Source organism: Diabrotica undecimpunctata, chromosome 3 (assembly GCF_040954645.1).
Source record: "Diabrotica undecimpunctata isolate CICGRU chromosome 3, icDiaUnde3, whole genome shotgun sequence".
Taxonomy (NCBI): Eukaryota; Metazoa; Arthropoda; class Insecta; order Coleoptera; family Chrysomelidae; genus Diabrotica; species Diabrotica undecimpunctata.
Genome location: NC_092805.1, coordinates 43,395,670 through 43,416,376, shown reverse-complemented (window position 1 = coordinate 43,416,376; position 20,707 = coordinate 43,395,670). Strand labels below are relative to the sequence as shown.

The 20,707-nt window shown below is 31.2% G+C and overlaps 2 protein-coding genes across 2 annotated transcripts in view; both read right to left on the bottom strand.

Annotated features, from left to right (window-relative positions):
• Positions 1 to 20,707, bottom strand: part of LOC140436747 (synaptic plasticity regulator PANTS) — a 145,315-nt gene that overhangs the window by 58,874 nt on the left and 65,734 nt on the right. The window lies entirely within an intron of this gene.
• LOC140436741 (E3 ubiquitin-protein ligase RNF10) overlaps positions 786 to 20,707 on the bottom strand; it is a 34,982-nt gene continuing 15,060 nt past the window's right edge. Inside the window, exons 3-9 of the mRNA XM_072525806.1 lie at positions 17,371 to 17,461; positions 13,974 to 14,158; positions 11,769 to 12,259; positions 9,723 to 9,974; positions 5,178 to 5,461; positions 3,841 to 4,084; positions 786 to 1,098 (exon numbers count right to left, since the gene is read on the bottom strand). Of these exons, the coding sequence (XP_072381907.1) occupies positions 1,016 to 1,098; positions 3,841 to 4,084; positions 5,178 to 5,461; positions 9,723 to 9,974; positions 11,769 to 12,259; positions 13,974 to 14,158; positions 17,371 to 17,461 (1,630 nt within the window). The 3' untranslated portion in view covers positions 786 to 1,015. The remainder of the gene's footprint in view (positions 1,099 to 3,840; positions 4,085 to 5,177; positions 5,462 to 9,722; positions 9,975 to 11,768; positions 12,260 to 13,973; positions 14,159 to 17,370; positions 17,462 to 20,707) is intronic.

The window sequence follows — 20,707 nt, the reverse complement described above, 5'->3', positions numbered from 1 at the left end:
AAATCAAGATACCGATGACAGTGATTGAGTATGGATCTAAATTATTGATTACACTATAAGGTAATATTTTCATTATCTCATTAAGAAAAATTTTGATTGTTATTATTTTATCAGTAAATACTTACCGCTACAATACAATTTGTAATTTTCTTCTATTTTCGCAATAATAATTATCTATTTCTCTAAATGAATGTAAAATACATTATCATTTAAACCATACTTTTGCTTGTCTTCAACGGTGCTTCAAGCATTGAAAGAATTTGCTATTAACTTTCTCACATAGACTTAAGATAAAGGTTTCTCGCTAAGAGAGTACCACATGATAGAAAGAATGAATAAAGATAAGGAACTATTGATAACAGTCAAGCAGTTTTTGTCATATTATTACAACTTTCTTTTTTTCAATCTTATTCCTCGGGGGGGGGGGGAGGGTCCTAGAATCTTAACATTTATTACACACGTTCCTGTTGGCGAAGGAAGAATCTTAATTTGGAGCAATAAGACTTTTGTCTATATTCTTATACCCTTTCATTTTCGATGAGGAAAATTTGCTAGATCCTTAAAATTTAGTACACATGTGCCTATTGATTAAAGAATGAAGAAACTCACTTGAATTTCTCAATAGGTCTTCTTTTATTCTGTGTCTTTTCAGGAGTATTCATAATGTACGAAAGTGCAAGGTATTTACATACATTTTACACACTCTATCAAGTGCAACATAAATTTTTTATGTATAAGGATATGTAAGGATAGGCAAAAATCACTAGGTAATCAACAATAAAAAAAAAGGTTAAATTAAATTTATTAATCACAAATATTTCATGTCATTATTCATTACTAAAACAAATAAAATAGGAGGACTTACATAAAATTTGTAAACAAAATATATTAAAAATATTTTTGAGAAAAAAGGTAACACAATAAAGGTTTCGTCGGTTTTATTTTGGTTTGAATATTGTTTTACTACTCTTAAATTATACCTCTTTACTTCTACATTACGCATTAAACCAATAAATTATTTTCCCGAATAAGCCATATTAGTTGCAAATAATACCTTTTGTTTGGATTTTTTCTTCTTTTTCCCTGAAGATTGGATACCTAAAAAATATTTCTTTTTGTAGTAAAAATATTTGCAAATACAGTCTGATCATTGTATCTTAGCCGAAGTATGACTGGTCTTTTCTATTCATAGAACATACAACCAAAATAACTGCTTTTTCCTAGACTACAGAGTATATCAAACCCAGTTAGGTTTTGAAACCAACAAGAGAGTTTATAGATAGTGTACTTATTGATTTTCGTATTATTCCTTAATTTTCAACCTAAGTTCGTGTCTTGAATTTATTACTTTTCCAAAAAAAGTTTTATAACAATAATTATTACCTTAGTATTCGATTTCTTGGGGTAAATGAATGCATATTTGCAAAAGTTTTTAAGTAATATTTTCTAACCTTGAATTTGATATTTTCTAAGTCTTATATTAACTTACGTTGGACTTAAAGTATGCATAATGGCGTTTGTAGCGCATCGATTGTACAGAACCTTTCATATAGCTTTCTTTGTAACTTTAGCTAAGAATAGATTAATTGTAAAAACGTCTGTACTTGTGAGAAAATGCTTAAATGACATAATGGCTCCTGATCAACAAGGAATTCATATTAAAGTTGATTTGAGTTAATGACGGTTGACATAAAGAAATCAATAAAAACATATGTACCATGGTCAGGAAGTGATTTAAGTGTATCAAGAAGCATACTAAAACACATAGGAAAGATATATTTCAAAAGAAACAAATAAATGGTAAGATATGAAAAATTTACATATTTCAACTCTCATATTTTGATCAGATGAAAAATAGTGCATCGAGAATAAAATTTGTGAACAAGCAATATCACTGTTAAAATATGTAAAAGTAAAAACCTAATGTTAATTAATAATTATGAAATACTCAATTATTTTAATTGTTGCCTTGCAAGGTACCCAATCATGTAAAATATTGACAAGCTTGGGGCATAAGAGCTGGAATCTTTTCTTTTCGAGTTCATTTAGCACTAATATAAACATTGAAGTTAGTTTAATTAGTGACTCTAGACTCGGAAAAATTGTATCAAGCAGAGCTACTTTCGAGTAAGGTATCCAATAGAAGAAATTCTGGAAAAGCGTAATTTTCTGAAAATACAAAAAGTGAGACTAGAATAATTCATAAATGTTTTTACTTTAAAAAATATAGCAAGTGTGAACAGACACCAAGGTTTCATTAGTTTTAAAATATGTTTATGATGAAGAAAAGGTCTTCTATGAACAACGATCTTCAGTAGACATGAATATTCTAATACACTTTAAGACAGTGGAGCAGGAAGATATGCCGTCAGTCTATAAATTAATGATATCCATCTATAACTATTTCTCAGTTTTACACTTTTACCTCTATACGCATTGAATAATTAAACTTACTTATAAGTGGGTGAAATGTTGAGAGTAGTACTCAAAAATGGTTCATTAAAAAACAACACTGTCGAAACCTGGTTTCGACGGTGGATGATTTTTTACTTTTAACTCTAACCACAGATTCTATGCATTTCGGTAATTCTCCAAGAGAAGAAAACTGCTAGAGAAGACGGTTTGATAAACTCAAGACTTTACCCACAGATCGCAGCACTACTGGCGTGATTTTTCTTCATCAGCACGTGTTAGTAGACGCTATATTTCAAGTCATAGAAGACAGCAGTTGGCTGTGGGCAGTCATTTACAGCAATTAAGATGTGCTTGGTATTGAAAATGATCTTGCACCAGGAATTGAATGAAAAAGTTTTGCGCAAGAAAGGTACCGCATCTACTCATTCACGACACTTTCCACATGCCTGACGCGTTTTAATCAAAACAAATATGACTTTTGCGTCGATACGTTGATGAGACATGAATTCACCATTACACATCCAAAACCAAACGGCAGTCTAAGCAGTGAGTAAGTCGGTTTTTACTATAAAGAATACCGTGATAAAGCCTTAACTGGAGAATACTTCTCTTTAATTTTAAATGAACCTGGAAACAAGCATTTGAGAAAACATATCAAGCTTAACAAAAAAGAAGAATCCAAAATACAATGCACCTGTAGACAAAAGGATCCTAGCAATTGGGGGTATTGAGAGATATAGATTATATTATTCAATCCGTTACCCAGAATTCTCTTCCTCAAACTTCCATTCATTCTTAAAACTGAAGACTTTACCTGCTGGTAAAAAGTTTTCACCAACCAAGAAGTCATTTTGATTGTGGATAAGTCCTTTGCATTTGCAGCACTTCCAGATGAACACAGCAGAGTGAAAATAATGGAAATCGAGCACAACTAAATGAAATGTATTGATATTAGAATATTCTATGCTGTTTTTCAGTATTGGGGCAAGAGCTTTTCGGATTACCAATGTGGCTACTGAATACAGGTTACAAGAAATTTTATTAACACCAAAACATGAAGATAGCCATACAAATCCACAAATCACAAAATAAAACTTTCAATGTTTCCTGTAGAAAAAAGAACATTTGAATCCAGACACAAAGCGGGCAAATAATTTTACTTTATAATAGGTCTGAAGACAACCTTTACACAATATAGGGAATTTCTCACTAGCTAGACTTCAGTCCGAACTTCCAAGGATTTCGTTTATGTGTAATTCTATCGTTGACCTCAAAAGAAGGTCAACGTAAACTTTTAAAGACCAGTTTAAACAATGGACAGATTTTTTCAGAAGTAAGAAAACTGGATTCCATTAATTTGAATCAATAAAATATTGAGTTATAGCTTGACTACAATTTATAGTTATTAAAACAATACACACTTACTTTCTTCCTCTGATTTTTCAGCTTGTTCAAGAGCTCTTGCTATTGCATCACCAAAGCTCCTATTGAAGGAAGGTACAGGTTCGTAACCATCCGGATCTTGTTCGTTGTCACTAGGAATTCGAACGGTTGATAGCATTTTCATTTTGGATCCAGTAACATTGATCAAATCCGGCGATTTTGATGCAGATGATGTCGATTTTAAACCAGGCCAAGATGGTGATGCTTTCTTCTCAGTGGCTAGCATCTTAACAATAAAACGGAATTAGAATGAGTTTTAATTTTTAAATATGTAAAACTCCAGCTAACATTTGTTATGGCGAGGTGCGCCAAATGACATTTTCGCCTTAAGTTATCTGATTTCCACGATCGGAAGGAATCGTGTCGCAGGCATTCATGCACTGACAGACTGTGGGTGTGATGTTTGTTACTGCTAAGGGTAAGTTGGTGTGATGTTTTTGAAACAGAGCAGCGTCCGCCACTGTTTCATTGGCATTAAAATGGCTCATTTTAAAATCTGCGCGATGAAACTTCAACATATTTGATGATTGCTATAAAATTATGCAAGAATAAATGCATAGTACTTTAAGGGAATATAAAATCATACCTACTAAATTACCAGTAAAAGTGTGTAAAAAATTTGTAGTAGAGGGGACTGTCCTTAATTGACACTAAAGTCAGTAAGGATAATTAACCTCACATTGATCTAGCACTTTTGTTTAGAAATGATCTATCAAAAATCACTTTTATAAAAACTATAGTGCAATGTAATATAGATTAATAAAGTTAATTTATCACACATACTAATGTGCAGCTTAAATGGAGTACAACTTGAAACAGTGCCCAATTTACATATTTGTGCACTATCATTTTCATATTGGAATAACTTTAACCTGACACAGAAATTATGAAACAGAATTATAATGAGTAGTCACTTTTTTAAAAATTGTAATGTATTTCTGTCTTCTTAAGTTTTATTTCTTGGACTAGATATAAATGAATATTGTATATAGAGTATATAGAGACACGAGATAGAGACGGGACTTAGGGCTTTACCACTATCAGGTCACAAATGACCGGAATATTAGTGTGGATAAAAACAGAACACTCATCTTAGGATCCTGTAAATGTTCTGGATAAGAACGGGATAATACTTGGCACAATAGTAAGTGAACAATGTGAGATGTTTGGCCTTTGTGAATTGACAGATTTAAATAATGATAAAATGGTATGTTTCTCCTGAAAAGTTACAATTATTGTAACAATTAACGATTTAAGGTTACAATTATTCACCAACCAACAATTTTAAAATGATTTAACATTCTTATAATATTACATACCTTTGCAAATGAAGGACCAGTATAAGCTCCTTCTAGCGACACACTTGTTGGTGTCCCCGCTAAATCTGGGGAAGCACTTCTTTCGCTAGGCACTGTACTTTCGGATTCTGACCTTAAACGTGTTTCGAATCCAAACTCAGGAAACTGAATATTTGAATCTAAATGCAAATTTGGATATGGGTATTTACCCATTTTACGATTTTCTTCCACCTCGATACGCTTTTCGCGGCGTTTTTCTTCCTTCGCACGCTTTTGACGCCTCTTCCTACGAATCTCAATTTGATCTAAAAAAAAAAGAAATAAAAGTCTTACATTATTTTTGTTATAAAATGTTTTGAAAGAGGCGCTAATACAAATCAAAAACGGAAGGATTTGCTAGTGACCAAAATTGTCCAATATGCCAAAATCATTGGAATAAAGCTTAACACTGTTCAAATTATTTTTCTACAATCATCGCCAGCTAACTTGGCGAGAGAGTACGCACAACGTCACAGAGAAATAAATTATGTTTACGCCCTATGATTCATCCTATTGGTTTACTATTTCTGATAAGTATATTCAGTAGCGTAGCGGTATAGGTCAAATAATTATTACACAATTAAAAAAGTAATATTTTTCGCAAGCTTTAATATATTATTAGAAAGATGAAATTGTAATTTTGTTTTATTCAATTTAAATAGTAAGCCATTGTTTATACAACAGTTTATAATATTTATTTAACTTAGTAAACAAATTATAAAATATTGACTGAATTTAATTCACAAATCTACTTTGATATTGGGTTTCAAATTAAATGGAGGATATTGTATAAATAAATGCAACACAGTAATTATTTAATTTTAATATTTTGGTTTTATTATAACACTAAAACAAGTACCCGTGTTGAAAAGTGGTATCTATTTGAAAATTAATTGATTGTTAATAATTTTCTTCATCTTCATCTTCGGAAGAAGAAAACTCTGTACTGGAAGAGTCACTGTCAAGATTTATAATAATTGGAGCTATTTGCGTGGCGTTATCAGCAACTATCTCGCTGTCCATATACTCATCTTCCTTCTTAATGACATGGTAACATCGTTTTCTCCACTCATTTGCATCAATATTAGTGAATTCTTCCTCGGCGAGTTTTTGTACGTCAGTTAGCTTAAACGTTTTTCTGCCTTATATTATTTTTGACTGTCGCCCATATTAGTTCGATAGGGTTTAGGTCAGGATGGTAAGGAGGTAAACGTAAAGGAATATGGCCATGCGCACGTAGAATTTCGTCGAATTTGTATTTTACATGATGAGGTTTATGATATTTAATTATTTCATACAGTTCAGGTTTTAAAGCACTAGGTGTAAATGAAATATTTTTCTGCATTAACCATTCTATCATTTGATTTTTGTTTGAGTTTGATGTAGGCGCCCGCTCCAACTGAATGCTGTGATAAGGTGCGTTATCAAAAACTAATACCGAGTTAGCAGGTAAATTAGGTAATAAATGTTCTTGTAACCACTTTCCATAGTTGTCTGAATTCATTTCAGAGTGGTAATCCCCTGATTTTGAACCTGATTTAAAGATTAATAACCCATTTTTTATGAATCCCATATCCCCACCGGCATGCACTATTATTAGTCGTTGACCTTTGGAAATATTTGAAAATAACCCCTTGGTTGATTCGTCAGTCCAGTTCTTTGAAGAAGTATGACCGCTGTGTAAGTAGGTCTCGTCAACATACACGATTGGCCTATTTTGACTCCGAAAATATTTGATTTGCCTCAGATATTTTATTCTCAAAGCTCTTATTGCACTTTTTTCTACAATCACTTTTCGGTTGTTTTCGGTTTTCCTCCAACGAAATTGCATTTTGCGTAGAAGTCGCCTTAAAGATGTTTGTGAAATTGTGATATCCAAATCGTTGTGAATTTTTTGTTTTAATTTTTTTACCGTAACCCGACATTTTTCTGTTTTATAAAAATCGTAATTATTCTGCGAATGTCGCTTATTTGGTATTCCGGCAAATCTATGATTGATCTACTGACTCGTTTTTTGCCTGGACTGGAAAAATGGACTCTGCCGGTATTTTTCAAAGAACATTTTGCCTCGCTTGTTATTCTTTCGATTGTTCTGATGGAAATGCCTGTAAAAGAATTAGTAACTATAGTGATTTATTTTATCTAGGATGTAGGTGTATAAAAATGTCTATATTTACTGCCATATCGAAAGACAGTACACAATATATTACACTAGTCCTAACTAATTTAACGCCCGCTTTCATAATCAGTCATTAGGAGAAAGTCATGAATTTAATGGGTTTTAAATACCAAATTTTAAATACTGAGAAATATTTGACCTGTTTTGCTATTTAACTGTATTATACAAATACTTATGTCATTAGCAAGTAATATTTTTTTGAATTTGACGTAATCTATTAATGTCTTTTTAATCGTAAACGAATTATACAGGTCGAGGTAATGGATTTCGGGAACAGCTATGACCTTGAACATTTCACATAAACTTGTGTACTAAATAGGCGTAATGCATAGCTCTTGTCAAAATCCAATACATTAATAATATAATTACATATCTTCGATTCTAAAATATTGTAAAAGACTTTTAAGAGTCTGAGTAAGAAAAGAGATATTTAGTTATATTCTTTGTGGCATTTTCAAGGTCAAAGCTGTTCCCAAAATCCATTAACTCTTGGTATTATTTCAAAATTATTATTTACATTTTACATGTTTTTACACTAAATAAGTAAATATTATAATGTCTCGAATGTCTTTTAGTAAAATCTACGTGAAATAACAACTTCGACTATAGTGAGGGAAATACCTGTGGGATTATGATATACTCTTCCAAACGTAGGCAAACAATTATTTTGTTGAGGAAATTACACCCGTGGAGGATAATATTTGCTCTCGTATATTCGACAAACTGTTATGCAATAATCTGGAATGCCGACACAAAATCAACCAAATCCTCCACTATGTTTTGTTTTTAAACCAGGAGGAGTAAACTAAAAAGTTTCACAGCCAAGAAAGTCGCTAGAAAATTCTGCAAATATATTATATCTTCTTTTTGGGTTGATCATGACGGCCTTCGACGGTAATCCATAAATATTATAGCATTATAAAATTATTAAAGGTAAAAAAAAATTAAAGGTAAATTTGAATTACTCCTCCTGGTTTAAAAACAAGCCATAGGTTTGTCAACAAATCATAGGTTTGTTTGTTTGTCATAGGTTTTTTTTCATAGGTAAAAGAGGGCATTGAAAATACTGTACGAAAAGGGAAACCCGAAATTTTGCAAATATACATGTATCATATTGTAGCTTGCTGTGAGGTGTGTAATCAGCAAAAAACCTAAGAAACTATCCACGTGATTATATTTTCTGTATTTTATGTGTAATAGAATTGTGCTGAACTCTGGATCATTTTTTGTAAAATAACGAATAATTTAAATTTTTTGTAAGTGTGGTAAGCTGTCAACATTATTATGTATGTCAAATATTCACCTATTTTTGATCTATTTTAATTTAATACAAGGTAGACATAAACAAACAAAATATTTCCACCAGTGGGAAGAAAATGCCTTATAAATAGAAATAGAACTATTGTGTTTTAAAAATAATATATAATTAAAATGAAATAAAAATATAGAGTTATTTTTGGTCCAAATAGACCACCGTAGTGCGGTTTTTTTATTATTTAGAAGTCGTCTAATTAAAATTAATTTATTGTAAGTACAAACTTACCTGTTGCTTTAGCTGTATTTTCTTTCACAGTTTTTAGGGTCTCTGCTTCGAGTTTAATATTTTTGAAATAATTAAACACATTAAATATAATCTCCCGAGATTGTCCACTGATAACAGAATTATTCTTTCTACTATTTTTCAACGCCATCGTTAGAAATTGTCACAAATACACTTAACTATCCGAAATAATAAGAAGTCTGAAAAATAATAGCTGCAAATCACTTAAGTGTTACGCACCTGATAACTGGGAGGACACTAAAGACCACCACCTAAGCCACTAAGCAATTTTGGGTTTGTGCGCACCGCCAAGTTAACTGGCGATGACAGTATCTACCAACTTTTCATCTCATTGCCAATCACTGGATAAAGGTATAATAAAACAGTTTAAAATAAAATGTAAACAATTTTTTCTATGTAGGCTTTTATAGACAGTTATAGGTAATTTTGAAAAGACCAGAAAAATAACGCAAACTGCTATGATATGGATAGTTGAAAAATTGCTGAAATATGTAATTTCAATAAAATAGACAGTTGTAAAATATGTAATTTTAATTATTTATTGTAGTTTATTCTCAAAAAATATATATGTATTAGTCAAATGTAGAACACGACACAAAAAATAGCTTCAGAACCACATTAAAAAGCTGTAGTAGAGGGGACTGACTTTAATTAATATCATATTAATTAAAGTTAATTAACCTCACAATAATTTAGCACCTAGTGTTTTAGAAATAATAAATGAATTATATCAGTTCTTCTACCAGTGCTATAATTTGAATAAAATGAAATTAATTCTGATACCTACCTCGAAAATGTTCAAGGGTGTCCTTATTAACAACAGGAGTCTTAAGTTGAATCTCAGCCACCTCAAATTGGCAAGTAACAGGCAAATGTTGAAGATATCTTAGTCTCTTACGAAGTTCTTCCGTCATGGAACCGCCTTCCTTTTCAAGAATTTTTCCTGTAATTGTTTTCGGGCCAAATTCCAAAGAACCATAGCTATGCTCCAACATCCTTGCATTAATAGCATGAAGGTAGATGTGTTGATTGTCAGATGCTGCAAATTGATATATCTATGAATACACAAAGTAAATCCACCGAAATATTCTTAATCGATAAATATGTTTGCTGTCAGATTTTGGAGAATTCACCAAAGAGTTAAAATATTTTGGAAATACAACTCCAAAAACTGTTTAATTTGCCAAAGTTAAAATTTCACAAGAGCTCACTGATAGAGCAACGTGTACTCAACACTTTGGAGAAATCAATTTGTTATTTCAGACAATTTTAAATAGGGTTATAATTATGTTTTACATTTCCTGTAATGTTTACTGCACATCATCGGTGACATTTCTATGTCGTCACAGTACAACCAACTGCTTAGAAATAGGTTAACAATAACTTTAGACTTATTTTAATTATTTTGACGTCATATTTTTACATAGGATTTCAATTTAGGCAACCAACTTTATCGTAGTGTGTAATGTATTTCGCTTTATAATATTGAACCATATATTACTATTTTTTGTATTAAAATTTAATATTTTATGTTTTAACTTACTATATAAAATATATTAATAAATATCAGAGGGGCTTTAAGATATAGTGAAACATTAGTCTTTATGACTATTGTGACAAGTACCATTGGTTTTTTATTTAAATTTAATATAATTCATTTTTTTGTTGCTTCAATTTTTCATCATGTATCTCTGAAGAGATGGATTTAAAAGAATAATAATCATTGAACAGATGGATTTAAAAGAATAATAATCTATATTTTTATCATTTTATAATGCCCTATATCTACTGCTGCTGTAACCTTCAAAAGGCCTCCATGTATAGTCACTTCAATCTCTGCAGTAGCCAAATTTCTGCGGCAATAAAAAATTTGGTTACTTTTATAATTATCCCAGTTTGGAAATATTCTAAATAATCATTTTTTAAGATACCGCAAAGAAGGTCACTATTAGTCCAGCAGCAGTGTGGAAGGGTGGTTTCTGTATGCATGAAAGGGTGGAGAGTTGAAAACTATTTTATCTTATGTAAAATTTTTCGCTGAATACGAATATATAGGTCCCCATCTCAAAAAGTGGTACACCCACGAGGTGATCCGACTGTAACTGATTTCCAATAAGTCTAAAACCGATTTTGTTTGACTTTTCTCCCATGGTAGCAGTTGCTCGCAATTGTTATTATAAATATTTGGTAAACATTTTAGGATATAAATACTTCAAGATTAGTCATATTATACTGAAATTAAAGAATGGTCAAAGAATCTTGTTGATATTATTTAGAATAGGATAAAGAATTTATATTAACCCAATAATTGAAAAAAATGATGATGAATGGCAGTTAGAGATAAGTAAAAAATTAAGCGGTTATTACAAAAAAATATTAATCTATTATATATTTCTTCAGAATAATAAATAATTTTTTCACACTGGAAATTTAACGAAAAATCTGAACATGGTGCAATTTGTTCTATGGTAGCCGAAAAATAAATTTGTGTATTTTTTCCTTCTTATATCCACCATTTTGACGCATTTAACATTGTATTATAACACAGGTTTTATTTAGGTTGTAAACTGGTTTTAAACCTCTTGTAGATTAAACTAACTTGTATTTGTAACATATTCTTTGCAACTACAGTAAACATTATTCATTATATACACCGAAAGCAGTTTGCAACCCTTCATGAATTTGTTTTGGTGCTTTATATATACAATTTTACCCTTGCACATATTTATTTTTTATATAATGACGTCACTTGTTATTGAGTGACAATTCTTACTGACTGACTTGGTAAATGTATAAAAGCATGTAAACAACTACTAAATTGAAAAAAGCTAACCTTGATAAAAATAATGAAACTTTGCAGGCTGGATGCTGCTACAATCTTCCAAAATTTCATCTGTAATATGCTTATACTGATCATCACCACTAATTTCTACTTCCTTTAAAGCATCTACCAGTTGATTTTCTCCAAACGGTTCCAAACTGTGATCATTCTTAATAACGTGCCCACAAACTACACTTTCTCGTTCTTTTAACAAAACCATAGCCTGTTCTATGAAACATCTTTCCGGACTATAGTCGTCTTTAAGCTGCTCTTTAAGTTCGCTGAATTCCCTCTCGATGATTGTTAAAACATCATCTGTTTTCGCCAAAAGTAATTTGGAATAAACATCTCTGGACCCCAAATCTGACATGTTGAATATGTCATTTTCATTTTTAGCTTCAGCATCTGCAGGATATGCTATTAAACACCCTCTAGGTCTCTTCATTAATTTGAAGGTAATTGTTTCATCTATGTTAAACGATGTATAAGGAATTGCGACCACGCTAAAAAAAACCATAACTAATTAGTGACAAAAATTTTTAATCTTTTTTTTCTAATTTTGGCTTACTAAAATATAGGAAACATATTACAGTAAACATAATTATTAGTTCAAGATCGCTAATGGTGAATACTTATAGCATAATTGTCTAAAATGCTTTGTTTGCTTTTGAAGTATAACCAAAACAAATAATTTTGGAAACCATTTTCAAAAGCTAAATGATTTACCAAAGTTCAAATTTCACAAGGCTTATTAGGCAAACAATGTGTACTCAACACTTTGGAAATAAATTGTACACCATCAAAGTAGAAGAAATGAACATAATACTATTTAACATGGGATTGAATGCATATCTTTCAAATGGGATATACAGAAAGCATATTTTATTTCGGCAACAGTGATACACTATGTTATTTGAGACACGAAACGAAGCCATAACCATTCTCTTGATTCTTGAAAGATACTTTTTCATTAAAGCATGAATATGTTTGTGATATGATGCATGACCAGAATGAACCTTAACATTTTCTTATCGGATTTTACATGGGAAATGAAACAGAAACGGTATAGCAGCGTTTTTACAGGTATAGCTTTTATTAAATTTTATTTAATTTTACTTAATTTTATTTAATTGTTATTTAATTCTATTTATCTTTATTTAATTAGGTATATTACTTTGGTAAAGCATTGACGTTTGTTAAACGTCATTTTATTTTTATAGTGAGTGTATGTTTATCTTACCCAATGACATATAATAAATATATATATTATACTATAATAAGTAAATAATATTTTCGTTTGTGACACTGTTTTTTTTAAATAATTTTATGTTCACGGAATGTATATTATTTTCTAAAAATAAAGATATTGTTATGTTATGTTATGTTACTTCATCAATTACTTATTTTACAATTACAGTAACTTTATTTTTAGCAATTTTCGAAAAAATTAATCAAAGTGAAGTAGTAAAATTTCTGATTAACAGTAATTGAATATCAATTTGTAGAATTAATTAGCAATGAATGCTAATAATTGATTAGCAAAATGAACCGTATCGTTTCAAGAACAAAATATGATTGCAAGATCAAATGGTGGTAGTTCAGATCTTTCCTAGGTGGCGTCGTTACCTTACTGGACAAACGGTGTGACTGGTCATAGATAAAATAATATAATAGCAGATAATAACGAATAAGGAAATAAACACATGCAGATCAACTGAGAATATAACATAGAGGCTACAGCTATGCCACTAAATTTAGATTTATTGACTGAACATGACACCACAGTCACACATATACATTTGCACAACCACACAATATTCATACACACTTCCACACATATACCATGCTCAACTGGCAAATCACGACAGCCATACCACAACTGACTTATCATAGAATGTGCTGTGACTATTGCCCTCTCCAATCTCAACACCATCATGTTTGGGGTATGCATGCAATAGAGGGAAAAGTGACTCTGAGGATTGTAGCCATAGCACAGCTTGCCATAACACAAAAGCTATTGAGTATGTACAGCTCTTGCCATATATTCTTTTAACAAAAAATCAATAGTTAATTGATCATATTCATTACTTAAGATCTTGTCCATTTTTATTAACAAAATATTTCTTAATTATAAACATAGATATTATATAAACATATTATGAATGTTATATTCTGATAAATAAGTGATGTGATTTGTAGATACACTTTTGAACTTACCTCTTCATATCTTGTTTTTGAATATTTTCAAAACAAATGGGACACTTTCTAGACGGTTTGTCTGAAAGCGACAAATAATGGAGTACACAAGACCAACAATAGATATGACCACAACGAGTCATTTTAGCTGCAACAGGTGGGTATAGGCAAATCGGGCATGTAGGGAATTCCGATACTTGAATGTTCTGAAAAGGAAATACAGCATATTAATTTTGATGTTTACAAAAATGTATCTGTTTCATGATGATTAGTATACATAGTTCATAAACATAATGCAACTAACTGTAAGTGGTGTTAATCTTGGAACCAACTAACATAATATACAAAACACATCTGATATATGTGTGAAATACCAATCCGTCCAGAAATATTGTAGAGTAACTTATAAAGTTTACTCAGAAAAATCAGATGATTTAAGTCTTGTCCATTTATCTTAATATGTTGTTCTTCTTAGTAAAGGTTATTAAATACATCATCCAAAAACTGATTGAATTTTTATTTTGCAGATATTGAATCGTCCTGTCTAGCTCGACATCTTGATTTAACTGATTGTGTTCATTGGTATATTTTTTGTGAGATATTTAAATACACATTATCAACAATCTCTGTCCATTTATAGTCAAACACAACTATTATATAAGTGAAATATTTTCATAAAGAGAAAAAAATCCTTCCGTGTGTTTTTGATGTCAAAAATAACTCCACCATTAGTGGTAAGTTAGTTAATGGCATAATAATTTTGAAACATATCATAAATAGATATTGTTACTTCTAATTATTATTGTAAGTCAGAAAGACAAAACATTTTTATAAATGGTGGTCATAAATCAAACTAAATATTTTGGAACTAAAAATAACTTGATTGAACCTAATTATCTTAGTTCAAATGTGCACACACAAAAATTAACAGATGCTTTTAGCTTCAAACGCCTATGTATACATTTTTATTACAAAATGGCACACAGTTCACAAGATGTTTGAAAAAAATGGATTTTCATTTTGTGACTTTTTTGGGCCGAGTTAAAGAACAGGGTTTGTGGAAACAGCGATATAATTTTGAACTCTATAGACTTTCTGTGATGCAGATATCACTTGGGACATTTTTCTAGAAAAGATCAGATTATATATTCAGCATACACATTAAAAATAATTGGGGATAGAACACACCTTGGACATACTCTTCATTGAATGTTTATGAATTTAGTGTTATCATTGTTTGTTCGAATGCTGCCTTTGTGATTCCAATATGTGTTACTAATGATAGTGAGATCCATTCAACCGCACCTGTTGGAGAATTTCTATTAATTTTTTATGTTTTATTCAATCAAAAGCTTTTTTGTAATCACTAAAGCAGGTGTAGAGACTTCTTTTCACTTCCAAATATCTCTCAGTGATTAACGTTAGTCCTAGGATTGCATCTCTTGTTCCTGTACCCTTTTTGAAACTTACTTTATTGTGAGTGACTTACATATCCATCACATTTCTTGTAAATACAGTTAAAGATGATCCTCGTGAAAATTTTTGCTGCGTGGTGCATCAGAGATATTTTTCTGTGATCATTAAATTTTCTTGCCTTGTGCTTCTTGGGTAGTGGTATAATATGTGGTTGTGAGCCAGTCTTGAAGTAGTGTCCCAGTTTCATATACATAATGAAAGAAGCATATTAGATACTTGGTTGCAGCAGGACTTAAGTTTTTGAAATGTTTAATTTGGGTGAATCTTCACCAGGTGCCTCCTGTGCTTTTGTTTCAGTTATGACCAGTTTTACCTCTGTGGGGTGAATTAAAAGATCATAGTCTATAGATCTATACCAACATTGTATATGACCAATTTACAAACATGTGACAGTCAAATAACCTATACTAAGTGTCAAATCCAGCCTTTGACGTTGTAAAACTAATAGTCTAAAATCCCATTGCAGGATCATAACGTAATTAATCAAACTCACATTTTTACATAAATTTAAAATTAGGAGAATACATTAATAATAGGTTGCCAGTCAAAAAGTGGCCGCAAATATTTTTAATTCAATTGATTATGAACAAAAATTTAATTTCATTCATTTATTTTTTCAATAAAATATGCTGCTCATGACATATATGCATGATTTTTATATCAAATTAAGTCTATTTTTTTTTCTCAATATTATGATATAAGGTTGCCTGCGAGGTATCAAAGATTAAGTAAGACACGCAACGCTACTGGTTTGAAGTGTCAGTTGTGTGAGATTTTAAAGCATGTGTCGATAGATATACAATAATATACATACTATCACTTGTCAAACAACTGTCGTTGCGCGTTAACTTTATTTTAATTTATCTTTTATACCTCGCGTTTTTAACAGCTGGCAAACCTAATTTGTGACCATTTTTTCGCATGCAAACTTATATCATTAAGAAAAAAATGAGCTTTAATTTGATATAAAAAACATGCATATACGTCATGAGCAGCGTATTTTATTTAAAAAATAAATGAAATAAAATTTTTCTTAAAAAATTAATTACTATTAGTTGAATTAAACATATTTGCAGCCACTTTTTGACTGGCAATCTATTATCAATGTTTTCTCCTAATTTTAAATGTATGTCAAAATGTGAGTTTGACTAATTACATTATGAACGTAGTGATCCTGCAGTGGGATCTTGTACTATAATAGAGTACATTCATTGAAACGAGGGGAAGAAATATAATGTATAACTATACCTGATTTTTATTTGCCAAAGAAGGAAGTTACGTTGCTTGACAAGTTGAAGAAAAATAATCATGAATGTCTTCTGCAGAAATCGAGAATTGTTCAATCAAGTATATTTGGCCCTCGAAAGTATTTTGTGATAAACTCTTGTGTACCGAGTAAAAGCAAGACAGTAACTTTATTATAATCTCTTCACAACGAAAGTGAAATTGATACTAATAGAAACAAAATATTCTACCACAAATACAAGAGAAGCGAAAGGAGACACATTTTCCAAATATTTGTAATAGATTTGATGAACGAACATCTTCATGCACAATCAGAAATCAAATTACTTCGACATCCACACAAAGAATATCCCCATGATATTTTCATATAAAAAAACTATTGAAAATGTGGTAGCTGCCTTAAGTGTTGTAAAAAAAAACAAAATTTTGCAAATATATAAAATGAGTGAAATGTAAGTAATATAAACTCGTAAGTAACATTGAAAATCAAATCTTTTTTGTGTAAAATGTAATAAGGTAAGTTAAAATTTATATACTGTTTATTTTATAACAAAATAAATGATTATGATAAAACGATGAATAGTAAATTGGAAGTAACGTCGATAGCAGTAAATTACTAACACGTGCCTGCCCTAATGTAAATGCTAATTCAATTTATTGATTATATGGATTTGTTGTTTATTAAGCACAAACTTACTACTTGTTCCACTAAGCTCCAGTCAACTAAGGCATCTGGGTTGTTCAAGTATTGCTTGTAATCACCAGAATCATTAACAACAAATTGACAGCTAAAACAACATTGTCTTATAATAAACAACAGAAAATAAATAAGATACAAGCATTTTCAATAATTTATTATTTAAAAAATATGCAATTAATTGTTCACTAATAAGTATTGTTCTGTTATTAAGTATTTTTTTTTTGTTATTTTTGTTTTGTGTGTATTATCATTATTTGTTGGTAGAGTCGACTAAACTTAAATTGTATGTTGTCTGAAAACATAAATATTTCAAGCTAATACAACCTTTTGTCAGGAGAAAGCAAGCTACTACTAAAATGAGATTTTTTACTAAATATTGCTTCAAATGTATTGTGTTTGTTTCTTGTTTAGAATGAACTTATGATTTTATCTTATTTAACAAACAAAAAATAGAAATGAAACAAAGATATAGTTAACAAAGGTTACACTTTTAAAATTATCATCATCTTAACTAATGAAAATATATTCAAAAATACAACTATGATATTTCCTATGATTATAATTAACATTTACCCGACATCGACTAATTGATTTCCGACGAAAGAAAAATAATATGAAGTCAAAGAAGAGTTTTATGATGAATTAGAGTCTGCATGGAAATCATACCCAAAAATGATATAAAAATATAATCTATGGAGACATAGTCTCCATTAGAAATCAAATAACAATGGCAATGGGTTAAACCTAACAAGATCACTTATGGTGATTACCAGTATCGATCGAAAAGAGATACACATTAATAGTTTAGACTATTAGTAGTTTTAAAAATTAAAAATAATGCACAATGAATAGAAGAATAACTCAAGCACAATGAATAAAAGAAATTATAAATATATATTCAGGAATTCTACAGTATTCACTGCCTTCCCTTGCTCAACCGTTTCCATCTCTCTCTCTTGTTGTCCCATTCTCCATCGTTTAGGTCTCTCTTACTCATGGCGTCATCTACTTCGTTCCTCCATGATTTTCGGGGTCGTCCTCTTTTCCTCCTTCCTATGGGGCTCCATTTGGTTATTCTCTTTATCCATCTGCTGTCGCTAGTTCTTCTTACATGTCCATACCACTTTAGTCTTTTTTGTTCTATATATGTTAGTATGTCTGTTTCTATTGATGTCATCATCATCATCATTTTGGCTTTACAACCCTGTGTGGGTCCTAGCCTCCCCAAGAATTTTTCTCCAGTCGTCCCTATCCATCGCCTTCCTCTGCCAAGCACGTATTTCCATATTTCTCATGTCTTCTTTCTATTGATGTTCTTTGCTTTATTTCGTCATTACTTCTCCTATCCATTCTTGTTACTCTGCAGCATCTTCGCAGGCATTCCATCTCTGTTTCTACTTACTTACTGCTGTTTTTCTTGTTTATGATCCCATTTTCAGCGCCACATATCGTAATTATAAATAAATAAAGAAATTATAAATAATGAGGATGTTGACTATTGTGCTTAAGTAATTAATATTGTCCAAAATATTTAATATTATTTTTTTAATACAACAAATACTTTAAAAAATGATGGATGTTACATTCCGGTTAAAACTTTGTGCCAAAACCATTACGTGGCACGTGACAGCTATTATAACGAAGATCCAAACACTGGTTCACAGTTTTTTAAGGTGATATAACCGTACCAGTCTGGGAATGAGACTGTTATGGTGAAGTACGTGAAATGAAGTATTTTCGATCAATGTTTTAGGACCGACAATATAATCGGAAGGGATCATCTTGATGGCATTTATGCACGGACACATCTGCGAAGTGTTAGTTAATGCTAAATGTTAGTTGCAAAATTTTGCTGAATATTTGTTTGTAGTAGAGGGGACTGTCCTTAATTGACACCAAAGTCAGTAAGGATAATTAACCTCACATTGATATAGCACTTTTGTTTAGAAATGATCTATCAAAAATTATTTCTATAAAAACTATAGTGCAATATGTAATATAGATTAATAAAATGAATGTATCCCTCATTACCGGTCATGACCTATGGGGCGGAAACTATGACTCTAACCAAGACTACGGATGGACTATGGAGAAGAATGGAACGATCTATGTTGGGAGTGACGTTGCGGGGCCGAATAAGAAACGAAGATCTGCGACGGACGAGTATTGCTGATGTTGTGGAACGCAAGCGGAACTTAAATGGAATTGGGCAGGTCATGTAGCGAGAATGCGTGACTCACGATAGACGAGTAAAATTACACATTGGAGGCCAAGAGCAGACAAACGTAGTAGAGGAAGACCACCTACACGTTGAGCTGACGACATCAGACGTATCACGAAAAATTGGCAACAAAGAGCACAAAATCCCAAAGAATGGAGGAGATTAAGGGAGGCCTATGTCCAGCAGCGGGCGTGATAAATGAAGGCTGGATGAGGATGATGATGAATGTATCCCTCATCCTAATGCGCAACTTAGATCTATAAGAATTGTACGTTGCTCAGTGTGCAAGTACTACAAGTAAATCACTTGAAACATAAGCTGTCCTAATGTGAATTACTTGTATGTATACAAACTAAAATGTATTTTTGAAAAGATCGCCTCGATGTAAGTTTTAATAGTACTTGTTTATTTTTTTTATATTAAAAACCAATGTCTTGAGAACCTCAAACAAAGTAGAAAACTTGTTGAAAAAAAAAACATAACATTGAAGTCATGTTGCTTTAACTCTCCGGCGGTCGCGCTGGAGGCAAACACACCACACAATTTGTTTCAAACTCTATACACAGGTAACGCTAAATTTCCAAATTTCTAATGCTAGGTATTCCTTCTTCTTTCCTTCGAGTGAGCATGAGCAGCTAGTGGAGTGCAGTTAACTTAAATCGCATAAAGTCCGTTGGTATTGCGTATTTTGTGGGCGTGTTACGTTTGCAGTGCAGTTGCCACTACGCTACAGATAATGTAAGTATTTTTATTTTTTAGATATTCTAAACGATTCTTTGTTCTGGGAATCGAAAACCTAACGAGTTGGAAAGGTTTGCAGAATGAATTTCAGAAGAGTTACAAGAAGAAAGGCTGAATGAGCAAGAAAACAATGGTCAAAGTGAAATAGACACTGACGATGATGAATGTAGAGCTAGAGAAGAATGTATAGTGAGAGAAGATCATGATAGTGAGTCCAAGCAATCTGCTAATGAAGATGATCATAAAGAATGCATACAAGACATTCCTGGTGATTACAGATTTTTTATTGGACGAGATGATAAAAATGTTTTTATAAGTAAACCTCTTACTTCAGCTAAGACAAAGTCAAAAAAAAAATTGTGAAAATATTTC